General features: G+C 48.9%; 1 protein-coding gene across 1 annotated transcript in view; it reads left to right on the plus strand.

Moving 5' to 3' along the window:
• Window positions 1-200: 200 nt before the first annotated feature.
• LOC120983453 (phytanoyl-CoA dioxygenase, peroxisomal-like) overlaps window positions 201-17,664 on the plus strand; it is a 251,628-nt gene continuing 234,164 nt past the window's right edge. Inside the window, exon 1 of the mRNA XM_040413195.1 lies at window positions 201-294. Within this exon, the coding sequence (XP_040269129.1) occupies window positions 226-294 (69 nt within the window). The 5' untranslated portion in view covers window positions 201-225. The remainder of the gene's footprint in view (window positions 295-17,664) is intronic.

A 17,664-nucleotide genomic window follows, 5' to 3' on the forward strand; every position in this document is an offset into this window, starting at 1 on the left:
CTTGGCACATGGAGGGCAGCTATGCGCCACCTAGTCTCAGGTGCCCAGTATATCCCGTCCGTACAGACTCCCATCACCAGACGCCCTACCCGCAGTCATTTGGCTGGGGCGGCGTAGGGAGTTGTGATGGGAGGAGTCAGGTCCGGGGCGGGAGATTTATAAGTCCGGACTGTGAGGTCTGCGCCATAAGTGATGCCTTGAAGAGCCGCAGACACCGCTAGAAGCATGCAGGCCCGGGGCTCCGGGATCACTGCAGGAGGAGGCGGCCGCCTGTCCGTCCTCCAGCGACACCTCGTATCCTTCCATTGGTCCGGCACATAGCCGAGCTGAAGACAGGTATAGGGTGACTGGTACACAGGTCCGGGCACTGTGCAGTCTGCAGGAAGAGACTGGTATAGGGTGACTGGTACACAGGTCCGGGCACTGTGCAGTCTGCAGGAAGAGACTGGCATAGAGTGACTGGTACACAGGTCCGGGCACTGTGCAGTCTGCAGGAAGAGACTGGCATAGAGTGACTGGTACACAGGTCCGGGCACTGTGCAGTCTGCAGGAAGAGACTGGTATAGGGTGACTGGTACACAGGTCCGGGCACTGTGCAGTCTGCAGGAAGAGACTGGTATAGGGTGACTGGTACACAGGTCCGGGCACTGTGCAGTCTGCAGGAAGAGACTGGTATAGAGTGTCTGGCACACAGGTCTGGACACTGTGCAGTCTGCAGGAAGAGACTGGTATAGGGTGACTGGTACACAGGTCCGGGCACTGTGCAGTCTGCAGGAAGAGACTGGTATAGGGTGACTGGTACACAGGTCTGGACACTGCGCAGTCTGCAGGAAGAGACTGGTATAGGGTGACTGGTACACAGGTCCGGGCACTGTGCAGTCTGCAGGAAGAGACTGGTATAGGGTGACTGGTACACAGGTCTGGACACTGTGCAGTCTGCAGGAAGAGACTGGTATTGGGTGACTGGTACACAGGTCTGGACACTGTGCAGTCTGCAGGAAGAGACTGGTACACAGGTCTGGACACTGCAGTCTGCAGGAAGAGACTGGTATAGGGTGACTGGTACACAGGTCTGGACACTGTGCAGGGTGACTGGTACACAGGTCTGGACACTGCAGTCTGCAGGAAGAGACTGGTATAGGGTGACTGGTACACAGGTCTGGACACTGTGCAGTCTGCAGGAAGAGACTGGTATAGGGTGACTGGTACACAGGTCTGGACACTGTGCAGGGTGACTGGTACACAGGTCTGGACACTGCAGTCTGCAGGAAGAGACTGGTATAGGGTGACTGGTACACAGGTCTGGACACTGTGCAGTCTGCAGGAAGAGACTGGTACACAGGTCTGGACACTGTGCAGTCTGCAGGAAGAGATTGGTATAGGGTGACTGGTACACAGGTCTGGACGCTGTGCAGTCTGCAGGAAGAGATTGGTATAGGGTGACTGGTACACAGGTCTGGACACTGTGCAGTCTGCAGGAAGAGACTGGTATAGATATAGAGTGACTGGTACACAGGTCTGGGCACTGTGCAGTCTGCAGGAAGAGACTGGTATAGGGTGACTGGTACACAGGTCTGGACACTGTGCAGTCTGCAGGAAGAGACTGGTATAGGGTGACTGGTACACAGGTCTGGACACTGTGCAGTCTGCAGGAAGAGACTGGTACACAGGTCTGGACACTGCAGTCTGCAGGAAGAGACTGGTATAGGGTGACTGGTACACAGGTCTGGACACTGTGCAGTCTGCAGGAAGAGACTGGTATAGGGTGACTGGTACACAGGTCTGGACACTGTGCAGTCTGCAGGAAGAGACTGGTACACAGGTCTGGACACTGCAGTCTGCAGGAAGAGACTGGTATAGGGTGACTGGTACACAGGTCTGGACACTGCAGTCTGCAGGAAGAGACTGGTACACAGGTCTGGGCACTGTGCAGTCTGCAGGAAGAGACTGGTATAGGGTGAGTGGTACACAGGTCTGTGCAGTCTGCAGGAAGAGACTGGTATAGGGTGAGTGGTACACAGGTCTGGACACTGTGCAGTCTGCAGGAAGAGACTGGTACACAGGTCTGGACACTGTGCAGTCTGCAGGAAGAGATTGGTATAGGGTGACTGGTACACAGGTCTGGACGCTGTGCAGTCTGCAGGAAGAGATTGGTATAGGGTGACTGGTACACAGGTCTGGACACTGTGCAGTCTGCAGGAAGAGACTGGTATAGATATAGAGTGACTGGTACACAGGTCTGGGCACTGTGCAGTCTGCAGGAAGAGACTGGTATAGGGTGACTGGTACACAGGTCTGGACACTGTGCAGTCTGCAGGAAGAGACTGGTATAGGGTGACTGGTACACAGGTCTGGACACTGTGCAGTCTGCAGGAAGAGACTGGTACACAGGTCTGGACACTGCAGTCTGCAGGAAGAGACTGGTATAGGGTGACTGGTACACAGGTCTGGACACTGCAGTCTGCAGGAAGAGACTGGTACACAGGTCTGGGCACTGTGCAGTCTGCAGGAAGAGACTGGTATAGGGTGAGTGGTACACAGGTCTGTGCAGTCTGCAGGAAGAGACTGGTATAGGGTGAGTGGTACACAGGTGGCTCCACTGGGCACTGCACAGTCTGCATTACTATAGGCAGAGATGTAGTAATGAAATGTACTGAGGGGGGAACCTATGTATATGTGACATGGCCGCACTGTAAAGTGTGTGTGTGTGTGTGTGTATGTGTGTGTGTGTATATATCTATCTATCTATCTATCTATCTATATATATCTCAGTATACAACGATTTGATTTATTTTCCTCTTGTTCACATAGAAACTGGGACTGAGACCGATGTGCTGTCTACATCACAGGTGGATCTTTTTTCTTAACCCATGTACCCTGCCTGGCCATTAGAAAAAAAAGGGGTTTGTGGTCTCAGAGAACCCTTTAATAGATGTGGAGCTTTATACTCCAGGAAACACCAGTCTTAACAACTTGATTGGGTCTTCATGCAGTATAACTTAGGCCTCTTTCACACTTGCGTTGTTGGGATCCGGCGTGCACTTCCGTTGCCGGAGGTGCCCGCCGGATCCGGAAAAACGCAAGTGTACGGAAAGCATTTGAAGACGGAACCGTCTTCCAAATGCGTTCAGTGTTACTATGGCAGCCAGGACGCTATTAAAGTCCTGGTTGCCATAGTAGGAGCGGGGAGCGGGGGAGCGGTATACTTACAGTCCGTGCGGCTCCCGGGGCGCTCCAGAATGACGTCAGAGCGCCCCATGCGCATGGATGACGTGTCCATGCGATCACATGATCCATGCGCTTGGGGCGCCCTGACGTCACTCTGGAGCGCCCCGGGAGCTGCACGGACGGTAAGTATACTGCTCCCCCGCTACACTTTACCATGGCTGCCAGGACTTTAGCGTCCCGGCAGCCATGGTAACCATTCAGAAAAAGCTAAACGTCGGATCCGGTAATGCGCCGAAACGACGTTTAGCTTAAGGCCGGATCAATGCCTTCCAATGGGCATTAATTCCGGATCCGGCCTTGCGGCAAGTGTTCCGGATTTTTGGCCGGAGCAAAAAGCGCAGCATGCTGCGGTATTTTCTCCGGCCAAAAAACGTTCCGTTCCGGAACTGAAGACATCCTGATGCATCCTGAACGGATTTCTCTCCATTCAGAATGCATTAGGATAATCCTGATCAGGATTCTTCCGGCATAGAGCCCCGACGACGGAACTCTATGCCGGAAGACAAGAACGCAGGTGTGAAAGAGCCCTAACGGTACCTGTACACAAGGAGATTATCCTGTAAACTATCGCTAAATTGCACATATCTGCACGATTATCAAGCGGTGTAAAAGCAATGAGTGAGAGAGCGACAATCGGTAGATTTTTCGGTGGTTCATTTGTGTGGGAGCAAAAATCATCGTTGGACATTAACGATTTCATAAACAGGAATCTCTTACCGCACGACACTCAAATTTGACTTTGTGTAAATGCAGCACGATGGGATATGTGATTGAAATTATGATTTTGTGAACCATAATCAGCACTTCTAAAGGGTCACTGTTGAAACGTTCACTACACCAAGAAACAACTCGTTCATCACTCAATCATACCGATCATCGCCTCGTGTAAAGGTACCTTAAACTGCATGACTTTATTATCACGTCTGTTTATTATATAGTAGTGCCATGTGCACCTGCATATAGGGGCAAACATAGAAATCATGGGGCCCCATAGCAAAGCTCAGTATTGGGCCCCTCCCTCCTCGCACTAATAAGTAAAATTTTTGTAATATATTAATTATTTCAGCTGTGTCTTGTCTCTGCAGAGTTCAGCACAGAGACACCTTAGGTTCCTCACTTTTCTATCATTCTCCTCCTCCTGTTGTCCCAATATCGTCATCCTGCTACCACCCCCAATACTGTGGGCCCTGTGCTCCCCAAGGCCTCAAATACTACACTATAGAAATTATACTGCCATAAAGATAGCCCCCCCCCCACTCCATAGTAATAGTGCTGTTAGACTGCCTCTAATATTAATAGAGGGCACTATTAATATTACCCCAAAAGCAACTCCTTATTGTGCTTAATAATAATGCCCCCATAGGGTTCCTAGTAGAAATAAAACCCTCTATAGTGCCCCCAGCAGTAACAAGTCCCCTCTATAAGGCATCCCTTTAAAGCCCCTAGCGGTAATAAGTTATAATGCCTCCTATAGTGGCCCCTGTATTTAGAATACCCCTCTAGTTATAATGACCCCGGTAGTGCCACTACATATAATGCACCCCCTCGTAGTATCCACATGTATAATGCCACCTGTATGATAATGCTCCCTGTAGCGCTAACAAGTGTAATGCTTTTACCTGCCCCCTCTGTATTCATAGGATATATAATGCCGCCTCTGTAGTAGATTTAATGCCCCTGTAGTGACCCCCTATGTATTGATAGTATGTATAATGCCCCCCATGTAGTATATACAATGCCCCCCTCTTCAGTACATATAATGGCCTCCCTGTAGGCCCTGAAAAATTAAAAAGTTCGAAAAATGTAAAAAAAAAAAAAATATATATTAAAATGGTGGATAATGAATAGATTTTAATTGTTCTAACTTTTTAATTTTTTAAATTTTTCAAACTTTTTTTATTTTTCATATATTATACATACCGGTAAATACTTCTGTCACCAAAAGGACATTCTCTGCAGAATGTATATTTTATACTTTATCTTCCTAGCAAGAGCCCCGCGGTTACTATTATAAGAGGTTATCCTTACACCGTCTGTCTATTTATTTATTTATTTATTTATTTATTTATTTATTCAGTTTTAATATGGAAGTGATGTAATACAGTGGCGTAACTACCGGGGAAGCGGCTGCTTCGGGGCCTGGGCTGCCAAGGGGCCTGTCGCCCCGGCAGCGTGTGTGACAGTTCAAGTTAGTTAAATATGATCGATTCTTGTCTTAATGTTCAGGGCCCCTTCACAGCAGCAGCGGACCAGGCCCCCTCGCTAATGTGATCTAATATTACTGTCTCATGATGTGTCTGGGATTCACAACCTCCATGTACCATGTATCAGAGGCAAAGCATTTACTCACACAACCATAAGGGCTGCATTGCTACTGATTGAAAAAATATGAGACTTCTACTGTTATAGCTGGCTAAGTGTACATCTATACACATGACAGCTGCCCCAACACACTCAGCTCTGCTATATCTCTATATATGATAGCTGCCCCAGCACACCCAGCTCTGCTAAATCTAATACACATGACAGCTGCACCAGCACACTCAGCTCTACTAGATCTCTATACATGACAGCTGCCCGATCAAACCCAGCTCTGCTACATCTATACACATGACAGCTGCCCCAGCACACTCAGCTTTGCTATATCTCTATATATCTATCTACTGTATAGCAATACTTAGAGATATATAGATGTAGCAGAGCTGGGTGTGCTGGGGCAGCTATCATATATAGAGATATAGCAGAGCTGAGTGTGCTGGGACAGCTGGGTGTGTTGTGTATAGATGTAGACTTAGCCAGCTATAACAGTAGAAGTATCATATTTTTTTTCAGTCAGCAGCAAGGCAGCTCTTATGGCCGTGTGGTTAGGTGCTTTGCCTCTGATACAGAAGGTCGTGGGTTCGAATCCCAGCCGAAAATTTTCTGAAATACAAGCACTGACTCCATATATGGAAATACAGGGCGGGACACAGGAAGAGGCTGCATCGCATCGCTGACATGGAGGTAAGTATAAGTGTTTATTTTTTTAATACCTGACTGTTACTGCCATGGGGGGAGCGGGAGGCACCTGATAATGGCACATGGGGGGGTTGGCGCCTGATACTGGCACATTGGGGGGGGGGGGGGGGGGGAGAGAGAGGCACCTGATACTGGCACATGGGGGGGGGGGGGGGAGGGGTTGGCTGGCACCTGATACTGGCACATGGGGGGAGAGGCACTTGATACTGGCACTTTTTTGGGGGGAAGATGGCACTATGATACTGGGACATGGGGGGGGGGAGAGGCACTTGATACTGGCACGTGGGGGGTTTGGCACTTGATACTTGCACATGGGTGGGTTTGGCACTATGATACTGGCACATGGGGGGGGAGGCACTTGATACTGGCACATGGGGGGGGTTTGCACTATGATACTGGCACATGGGGGGTGGGAAGGAGAGAAGCACTTGATACTGGCACATTGGGGGGGATGGGAGATGGCACTATGATACTGGGACATGTGGGGGGGGAGAGAGGCACTTGATACTGGCACATGATGGGGGGGCATCTATGGGGACACTTACTGGCACATTATTGGGGGGCATTATGGGGGACACTAGGCCGGCAGCCTATCGGAGGCCGGACACTGAGGGGCATCTACTGGGGCACTATATATGGGGCATTTTATACTGGTACATTATGGGGGGCACTAGCAGGAAGGGGGGAGAGGAGCACTATGGGGGAATTTACTGGGGGCACTATATAGGGGTATTTTATACTGGGACATTATGGGGGCACTATGGGGACATTAGCTCAACTGGGGGCATTACAAGGGGGTATTTTTGCACTGTCACATTATAAGGAGAATTATTTCTACTGGGGGGCATTATGGTGGGTTTTATTACTCCCCCATGGTATGAGCCCCTAGTAGCAGCACAAGCCTCTCCCTGCTCTGCTATTCCTCTGCCCCTTCTCCAAATCCTTATTATGAAATCTTTCTCATTAGGATAAAGCACAACATCAGCTCCACCGAGCCCCCGACCAAAGTGTGGAAGTGGCGTCCGAGATCCCCAAGGGCCAAGTCAAGTAACTAAGTTTTCATATGAAATATGTTTGTTATACACATAGCATACACTGTGCCACACAATGTACAGTATACCGCTACACTGTGCCCCACAATATACAGTATACCGCTACACTGTGCCAAAGGAGTGGGGTTTACACAGGAGGAGGGAGGTGCGAAGCTCGCTGCGGGGGCCCTTACAAATATTTGCTGTGGGGCCCAGTCACTTCTAGTTACGCCCCTGATGTTATAAATACCATTGTTTGATACAAACTGGGTGAGAGTGCCAGCTTTCTCTTTTACATATTTAGCTATTGCACTTTGGCTATTCGGACAGCCAATCAGCCATAGCACCCACGTTATCCATATGGCAACACCAGCGAGCCGCTATCCATGCAATCTTCCAACTTACATTTTTGTCCAGTTAGCGATTACTCATTGATATGTGCTAACAACACTTTACAAAACCATCAAAGGAAGATAGCCGCTGGTCTCCGGAAAGGAGTAGAAGGAATAATTGTCTCCCTGCCAGATTGTTTCTTTGATTATAAAATGTAGTTTCTCGTACATTCCATTGGGGGACACACACCATGGGTATAGCTTAGAGGTATTACTAAGAGGGACACTATGCAAATATAAAAGAGAGCTCCTCCTCCTCAGGCTAAACCCCCAGGCTCCACCAGGAGGAAGTCAGTCTTTGCTTAGTGTCCGGTGAAGGAGGATGACACTTTATTGATTCTACTCAGTTTTGTTATTTTCTTCTAGATGGGGACACAGGTCAGCATAGCGCTTTCCTGGTCCTCCGTGGAGTGTCCGCCGCCGTCTTTAGGACGCTGCCTGGCTGCCTCCTTTTTCCCCCCCAAGAAGACAAGCGGATCCGGGCTCGACCTGTTAGCTCCGGCATCCCACCAGCTCCTGGGTCACCTGCTGCTGCCCTCCATCCAGAGCACTGAACTCCGGTGAGTCAGATGTCTGAAGAGGTGAGCTCTGCTGGTACGGAACAGAGGGAGAAGACTGCAGGAGCAGATAAGTATGCTTCCCCTCTGCGCCCCCCTCCCCCCTGGCCTGATTGGGGGACTGCTGGGACTCTCTCTCTGCTGTGGGCGGACATCAAGGCTTCTATGGGCACGGCTGTTCTCTGCACGGCGCCGGCACCGCTTCTACTTCTCTCCGGCAGCACCGGCCAGTGGCGCCCCCCCCGCTTATTCTTGGGCCTCCGACTTTGGGGGACAGCCTCCGGCCCTTCATTAACCGCCACGTTCGGCGCCGGGGGACATTTTTTCATAAAGCGTGCACTCTTTTCGCACTTCTATGACGCGTCCTGGCGGCGGAGCCTCAGCGCTGCGTTCTGGCGTCTTCCTCCGCTGCTGAGAAACTCCTCGCAAGCGTGGCTGCTCCTCTGCTCCTCCGTTGGACTTCTGTGCTGTTGCCTGGGTGCCAGGATTTTTAGCCTTCTTGCTGTAGCTGGTTGTGGTTGCCATCATGCCTAAGCCTGGGGGCCCCCTTAAGTCTGCCAAGACCTCTGCTCAGATCCCAATGGGGTCCTGTATGAAGTGTCTTCTGCCACTTTCTGTCACTGGTATCTGTGCCTCCTGCCCTGCCCCTGGACAGGATCACCCTTCTCCTCCTTCTCTTGCCCAGCCCCTGTCCCTGCGGAGCCTGCGGTTTCCGCTTGGGCATCTGCCATGTCCAGCGTGGCCACTGATTTGGCCTTAGTCGCCAAGGCAGCCATGTCCTTTATGGAAAGTATGACAGTTTCCAATCCTGTTGCGCCAACCACTCCATCTCCTCTCAGTGGTTCCCGCAGAGGACGCTTGACTGCTAAGAGGCAGCGTGAGCGGCAGCATCCCTCCTCAGATGACTGTTTCCCCCCCCCTCGTCTAGAGGCGCGTTGGGACGCCTCTTCCCCCCCCCCCCCCCCCCCGCGGGACCCCGCGCCTAAGCTCCCCACCATGGTGGCTGACTTAGTAGCGGCTGTCCGTGACACCTTTTAATCTCCAAGGGGATCCTCCTCCTCCTTCTACTAGTCGGGAGTTCGCCCTTTTCCCGCCCAAGAAGCCGGAGGCTAGTGTGTTTCCTGTCCATGAGGAATTTTCCGCGGTCATATCCAGGGCCTGGGACCGTCCTAACCAAAAGTTCTCTGCCACCAATCGCATGTATACGCTTTATCCTTTTCCGGCTGACAGTGTGGAGAAGTAGTCTCCCCCCCCCAAGGTGGATCCCCCGGTGGCCAGATTAGCCAAAACACGGCCCTCCCTGTCTTAGATGGCTCCTCTCTGCAGGACGCTGTAGACAGGCGTCTAGATTCTCTTTCCAAATCAATTTTCTCACTGGCGGGCACGTCCCTGCGGCCTGCTTTTGCCTCAGCATGGGTGGCCAGAGCCCCCTCGTGTGGTTGCAGCGCCACCACCATGACCTGGCGGAACAAGATGCGTCTGCTGACACACTGGATTTGGTTCTCCAGATGTCTCAGGCTTCCAAGTTCCTTTGCGAAGCTTCCATGGACATAGCTTCCCTCTTTGCCCGCATTTCAGCCCTCTCGGTCATTCAGCGCAGGGAAGTCTGGTTAAAGGTGTGGGACGCTGACGCCTCTTCCAAACGTTCCCTTGCTAATCTCCCCTTTGGGGGTTCCAGACTTTTTGGGGCTCAGCTGGACGAGTTCATCTCTGCTGCTACAGGGGGCAAGAGCACTCATCTTCCCCAACACGGGTACAAGTGCCCCTTTCGGACCAGGTCTTCTGGTTCCCGGTACCAGTCATTTAGCCGCTTCTCTTCTAGCAGGATGTCGCCTGCTTCCTCCGCTGGGGGGTCTCAGGACTCCCGCAAAAAGCCCTCCTTCAAGCCCCAGCCTTCCTGGCGCCTGAGGGCACAGGCGGCCCGCCCTGCTGCTCCCAAGCAGTCTTCCGCATGAAGGGGCACCCCCACCCCTTGTGGTGGGGGGCCGCCTGCTCTCGTCAGCAGTTTTGGAGGGCTCATGTTCAGGACGCATGGGCTCTAGAAAGTGTAACATCAGGTTACAAGATAGAATTCGCGTCCAGACCGCCGGAACGTTTTTTCCCTTCTTGCGTTCCGGGGGATCCGGCCCGAGCCTCGAACCTCTTGTTGGCAGTTTCCTCCCTTCTGGACCGGGGTGTTATTACCCCAGTTCCCCCAGAGGAACAGGGCACAGGTTTCTATTCAAACCTGTTCGTGGTCCCAAAGAAGGAGGGGTCGGTGCGGCCGATCCTGGATCTGAAGCTGCTCAACAAGTTTCTGCGGGTGCGGATATTTCTAATGGAATCCCTCCGCTCAGTTATTGTTTCTCTTCTTCCAGGGGAGTTCCTTGCGTCCGTAGACATCCAGGACGCCTACCTGCATGTCCCTATCGCGGAATCTCACCAACTATTCCTGCGCTTCGCCATAGGTGGCCAGCACTATCAGTTTGTCGCCCTTCCTTTCGGGTTAGCGACCGCCCCTCGGGTCTTTACCAAGATTCGAGCGCCGCTCATGGCGCTTCTTCGCACCAGGGGCATTCCTTTGCTGCCCTACCTGGACGACATCCTGATAAAGGCCCCCTCGCTTCCACAGGCCGAGGACAGCGTCCGGATCACTGTTCAGACTCTGGAATAGTTCGGCTGGCTGATCAACTTCCCAAAATCCTCTCCTCCCTTCCCAGAAGCTCTCCTTCCTGGGGATGGTTTTGGATACTTCGGCCGCCAAAGTGTTTCTTCCGGTCTCAGTCCTCCCAGATCCAGGGTGCAGTGTTGCAACTGCTGTGCTCCCCGTGTCTCTCCATCAGGGAGTGCATGCAGGTCCTGGGTCTTATGGTAGCCTCTTTCGAGGCCGTACCTTATGCCCAGTTTCACACTCGTTCGCTGCAACAGGAGATCCTTTCCCTCTGGGACAAGACCTCTCGTGGTCTGGACGCTCGCATCCGCCTGTCTCAGCGGGTTTGGACAGCTCTTCCTTGGTGGCTGTCCCCTATGAACCTGATGTCGGGAAGATCTTTCCTCCCGTTCTCCTGGATGATCGGTTGGGGCGGCGTTCTCCTGTCCCACACGGTTCAGGGGGTTTGGTCGGCGGCGGAATCTCGCCTCCCGATCAACATCCTGGAGCTGAGAGCAATTTTCCACTCCCTCTCCCATTGGACGCCTCTCCTTGCCGGCCGCCCGTTGAGGATTCAATCGGACAATGCCACGGCTGTGGCTTACATCAACCATCAAGGCGGGACCCGCAGCTGGGCGGTGATGCAGGAGGTGAGGAGAATTCTGCTGTGGGCGGAGTCTCACGTTCTGGTGTTGTCATCGGTATACATTCCAGGAGTCGACAACTGGACAGCGGACATTCTAAGCCGCAACAAGGTGTATCCAGGCGAGTGGTCTCTGCACCCGGATGTATTCGAAGACGTCTGCCGCCGGTGGGGCCGTCCGGATGTGGACTTGGTGCCAAGGCTCAACAACAAGCTCCCGGTATTCCTGGCTCGCGCCCGGGATCCGAAGGCGTACGGGGTGGACACGCTGGTGTCTCCATGGCAGGACTTCAGCCTCCTCTATGTCTTCCCTCCACTTCCTCTGCTGCAGAAGGTTCTACGCAAGATCGAGGCGGAAGGGATTCCGACCGTTCTCATCTCCCCTGATTGGCCTCGCCGCGCATGGCTCGGATGCTGGCGGACGCCCCATGGCCTTTTCCCGGCAGAGAAGATCTACTGTCTCAGGGCCCGCTCTTCCACCGGAATTTACAGTCGCTTCGTTTAACGGCGTGGCTGTTGAAACCGCCATCCTGAAGAGGGGTTCTCTGATTCGGTGGTTAGAACCATGATCAGAGCGAGGAAGCTGGCTTCCTCCCAGATTTACTACCGTACTTGGAAGGCCTTCCTTGCCTTTTGTGAGAACTCGGGTTTCCCTCCCCTGCGTTTTTCCATCCCGATGGTACTCTCGTTTCTTCAGTCCGGACTCGAGATGAGCATGGTCACTGAGCTCCCTGAAGGGTCAAGTTTCAGCTCTGGCCGTCTTTTTTTCAGAGATCCCTTGCTCTCCTGGGTCCTGTGAGGACTTTTCTTCAGGGGGTGGCACATTCGATCCCTCCGTACGTCTCCCCCCCCCCCCCCTTTACCTCCTTGGGATCTCAACTTGGTCCTGCGCGCCCTCCAGACGACACCCTTTGAGCCTCTGAGGGAGGTCTCCCTGACCTTTCTCACCTGGAAAGTGGTCTTCCTTGTGGCCATAGGCGGGTATCGGAGCTGGCCGCACTTTCCTGCCAGGAGCCTTTTCTGGTCTTTTACCAGGATAAGGTGGTGCTCCGTCCGGTTCCCTCCTTTTTGCCCAAGGTAGTCTCCCCCTTCCACCTAACGAGGATCTTGTCCTGCCCTCCTTTTGTCCTTCTCCGGCAAACCCCAAGGAACGCGCTCTCCATTTCCTGGATGTCGTCCGGGCCCTGAAGGTGTATCTGACGGCTACCGCCTCCGTCCGCCGTTCAGACTCCCTCTGTGATTCCCGAGGGACCTCGTAAGGGTCTGGCTGCCTCCAAGGTCACTGTGGCGCGATGGATCCGCTCGACTATCTCCGCAGGTTATCGCGCTCGTGATAAGGTTCCCCCGGCTCGGATTGACGCTCACTCCACTAGGGCGGTGGGAGCTTCCTGGGCTAGGCGCAATAGTGCCTCTGCGTCTCAGCTGTGTAAGGCGGCCACCCGGTCGTCCTTGCATACCTTTACGAAGATTTATCAGTTGCATTCGCTAGCTTCGGCTGATGCGGTCTTTGGCCGCAGGGTTTTGCAGGCTGTGGTTCCTGTTTGACCGATTGGATGTTCCTCCTGGCGGTGCTGATGTTGTTTTTTCCCACCCCATGGACTGCTTTGGGACGTCCCATGGTCTGTGTCCCCAAATGGAATGTACGAGAAGATTTTTTGTGAAACTCGCCTGTGAAATCTTTTTCTCGTCTTTTCCATTGGGGGACACAGCTCCCACCCATTCTGCCTGTTGCAGGAGAGGTTCAGTTTAGTCTGTTTGTGGTGGGGCCTCATGGTTTTTGGTCCGATGGCGTCCATTGTTTTTTTTCTTCTCTCCTTCTCCTACTGCTTTTGCAACGCCTGACTTCCTCCTGGTGGAGCCTGGGGGTATAGCCCGAGGAGGAGGAGCTCTCTTTTGTATTTGCATAGTGTCCCTCCTTGTAATACCTCTAAGCTATACCCATGGTCTGTGTCCCCCAATGGAAAAGACGAGAAAAAGATTTTACAGGTGAGTTTCACAAAAAATGTTTTTCTTTCTTCTTTTATCCCTCTCTCTAACTTTTATATTGTAGGGATCAAGATCATTAACCTCCTAACAGTCACGTTAATGTCTCCCAAAAATACACTTTTTTTTTTTTATTGTAGATTTTTAATGTCTGTCTGCAGTAAATCTTGTTGGTGCGCAACTCAGGGGACACTATTGCATTTCAAACCCCTTAAGGACCAATAATTTTTTCCCCTTTGTGTTCTAGCAATCATAACTTTTTTATTTTGCAGGATTAGTTGTAGGTTTTGTAGGAACCATTTTTGGGGTGTGTATATATAGTGTAGTAAATGACTTTATTTGTAATTTTTTAAATTATTTATTTATTTTTTTACTTTTTTTGGGGGTAAATATATGTCTGACTCCTTTAGGAAGAGAAAGTGGAAACAATAACAAGAACCCATAATCAATTATTTAAATGAGGTTAAATTCAAAGAGCTACAATGGGTTGCTAATAGCCCTGAAAAAACATTAGGCCACTCCTGGAATCTCTCCAATAGTAATGATGAGTATGATTGTGCGTTGTTATGGTAGTTATCATAAGTATGAGAAAACTAAGTTAGATCCTTTGCTAGAGAACTACAACCAGTAAACGTTCCCAAACAGTTGGAGCAGTGGCATAAGAAATCCGTTTATACGTCCAGAACTGTATGTCTAAAAACCCTCCACGGATCCCATACACACCTAAATTTGGAGTGAGATCTGTTCGCCCAACTGGCCAATTCCTCCATGAGGCAGAGCTGATCCACCCTCTCTCGCCACTGGTTGAGAGAAGGGGGTGTTGTACTAAGCCAAAGGGTAGGTATCAGCAATCTAGCCGTCTGCACTAACCAAGTAGGGAGGTCATTGGCCTTTGGGGGTCCAGCTCTCTGAGGGAAGCCACAACAGAACCGAGGAAGGTGATAGATGGATATTAGTGTGACATATAATATTTATTGTGCGTTCTATCTGGTCCCAATAACCCTTGATCAGAGGACATGACAAGAAAATGTGGTACAATGAGCCTTCCCCCATCTAGGCATCTCCAGCAAGAACCTGTCTGTAAGTCCCATTTTAAAAAGCTTCCTTGGGTCGTTATACCATCTTGTCATGGTCTTATAAGAGTGTTCCTGAATTTTAATGCACCTTGAGAAGCCATGAGATCTAAGGTGTATCTGGTCAATCTCCATTACAGAGAAAGACCTACCAAGATCTCTCTCCCAAAGTTTAATGTAGGCAGGCTTGATTCCCCTCCTTCTCAGACAGTAAAGTTTTATAAAAGAGGGATATGGCATGTCTGGGAATTTTGGTACTGCATATCAATTCTATACTGGAACCTAAGATCCAAAATTTTGGAACACATGTTTGAATACATCTTTTCATCTGGACTGCTTTATAGTATGTGTTTATATCTGGAAGATTACAGCCTCCATGAATGCGGTCCTTAACCATTCTACCATACGCTAGTCTTGGTTTTTTACCCTTCCAAAGGAAAAAGTAAACAGGCTGTGCACCCTTGCAAAAAAGGAGTGAGGCAGGTATATAGGGACCATTTGAAGGAAGTAAAGAAATTTTGCCATAATATACATCTAACAGGTTTTTTTCTTCCTAACTATGAGACCTAAGGTAAAGACAAGGAGTTTAGCTGATCCCTGACCTTTTTGTAATAGGGGAGTGTAATTGGCTTGATATAAAGAGGAGAATTTTCTGATTAAAAAGATCCCAAGGTATTTGATTTTTTTCCGGTTGCCACTTAACCCCTTAAGGACACAGCCTTTTTTCACCTTAGGACCAGGCCATTTTTTGCAAATCTGACCAGTGTCACTTTAAGTGCTAATAACTTTAAAACGCTTTGACTTATCCAGGCCATTCTGAGATTGTTTTTTCGTCACATATTGTACTTCATGACAGTGGTAAAATGAAGGCAAAAAAATTATTTTTTTTGCACAAAAAAATACCTCATTTACCAAAAATTTGGAAAAATTCGCAAATTTCAAAGTTTGTTTCTCTACTTCTATAATACATAGTAATACCCCCAAAAATTGTGATGACTTTACATTCCCCATATGTCTACTTCATGTTTGAATTATTTTGGGAATGATATTTTATTTTTTGGGGATGTTATAAGGCTTAGAAGTTTAGAAGCAAATCTTGAAATTTTTCAGAAATTTACAAAAACTCAATTTTTAGGGACCAGTTCAGGTCTCAAGTCACTTTGCGAGGCTTACATAATAGAAACCACCCGAAAATGACCCCATCTAAGAAACTACACCCCTCAAGGTATTCAAAACTGATTTTGCATATGTTAACCCTTTAGGTGTTGCACAAGAGTTATTGGCAAAAGGGGAGGAAATTTGAGAATTTCATTTTTTTTTTTGTCTAATTTTTCATTTTAACCCATTTTTTCCACTAACAAAGCAAGGGTTAACAGCCAAACAAGACTATCTTTATTGCCCTGACTCTGCTGTTTACAGAAACACCCCATATGTGGCCGTAAACTACTGTACGGCCACACAGCGGGGCGTAGAGTGAAAGGTGCGCCGTTTGGTTTTTGGAAGGCTGATTTTTATGGACTGGTTTATTTATACCATGTCCCATTTGAAGCCCCCTGATGCACCCCTAGAGGAGAAACTCCAAAAAAGTGACCCCCATCTAAGAAACTACACCCCTCAAGGTATTCAAAACTGATTTTACAAACTTTGTTAACCCTTTAGGTGTTGCACAAGATTTAATGGAAAATAGAGATAAAATTTCACTTTTTTGGCAGATTTTCCATTTTAATATTTTTTTCCAGTTACAAAGCAAGGGTTAACAGCCAAACAAAACTCATTAATTATGGCCCTGATTCTGTAGTTTATAGAAACACCCCATATAAGGTCGTAAACCGCTGTACGGGCACACAGCAGGGCGCAGAAGGAAAGGATTGCCATACGGTTTTTGGAAGGCAGGTTTTGCTGGACTGGTTTATTTACACCATGTCCCATTTGAAGCCCCCCGATGCACCCCTAGAGTAGAAACGCCAAAAAAGTGACCCCATTTTAGAAACTATGGGATAGGTTGGCAGTTTTGTTGGTACTAGTTTAGGGTACATATGATTTTTGGTTGCTCTATATTACACTTTTTGTGCGGCAAGGTAACAAGAAATAGCTTTTTTGGCACTTTTTTTTTGTTTTTTACAACATTCATCTGACGGGTTAGATCATGTGGTAATTTTATAGAGCAGGTTGTCACGGACGTGGCGATACCTAATATGTATACAATTTTTTTTATTTATGTAAGTTTTACACAATGATTTCATTTTTAAAACAAAAAAATGTTTTGGTGTCTCCATAGTTTAAGAACCATAGTTTTTTTTCAGTTTTTGGGCGATTATCTTAAGTAGGGTCTCATTTTTTGCGGGATGAGATGACTGTTTGATTGGCATCTATTTTGGGGTGCATATGACTTTTTGATTGCTTGCTATTACACTTTTTCTGACGTAAGATGACAAAAAATGGCTTTTTTTTTTTTACACCTTTTTTTTTTTTTTACGGTGGTCACCTGAGGGGTTAGATCATGTGATATTTTTATAGAGCCAGTCGATACGGACGCGGCGATACCTAATATGTATTTTTTTTTTTTTATTTATGTAAGTTTTACACAACGATTTCATTTTTGAAGCAAAAAAAATCATGTTTTAGTGTTTCCATAGTCTAAGAGATATAGTTTTTTCAGTTTTTGGGCGATTATCTTGGGTAGGGTATGATTTTTGCGGGATGAGATGACTGTTTGATTGTTACAATTTTGGCGTACATGCGACTTTTTTGATCACTTTTATTACCTTTTTTGGGAAGTAAGGTGGGCAAAATGTCAATTTCATCATAGTTTTATTTTTATGGCGTTCACCGTTCGGGTAAAGTAACATGACCGTTTTATAGATCAGGTCGTTACGGACGCGGCGATACCAAACATGTGTAGGGAATTTTATTTTTTTCATTTTTAATCAGTGATAAATGTGTTTTTTGATTTTTACTTTATTTTCACTTTTATTCACTTTTTTTTTGACCCAGACCCACTTGGTTCTTGAAGATCCAGTGGGTCTGATGTCTGTATAATACAGTACAGTACAATATATATTGTACTGTATTTTACACTTTGTCTGAACAGATCTATGCCTTTTAGCACA

The sequence above is a fragment of the Bufo bufo genome, chromosome 1 (genome assembly GCF_905171765.1).
Source record: "Bufo bufo chromosome 1, aBufBuf1.1, whole genome shotgun sequence".
NCBI lineage: Eukaryota > Metazoa > Chordata > Amphibia > Anura > Bufonidae > Bufo > Bufo bufo.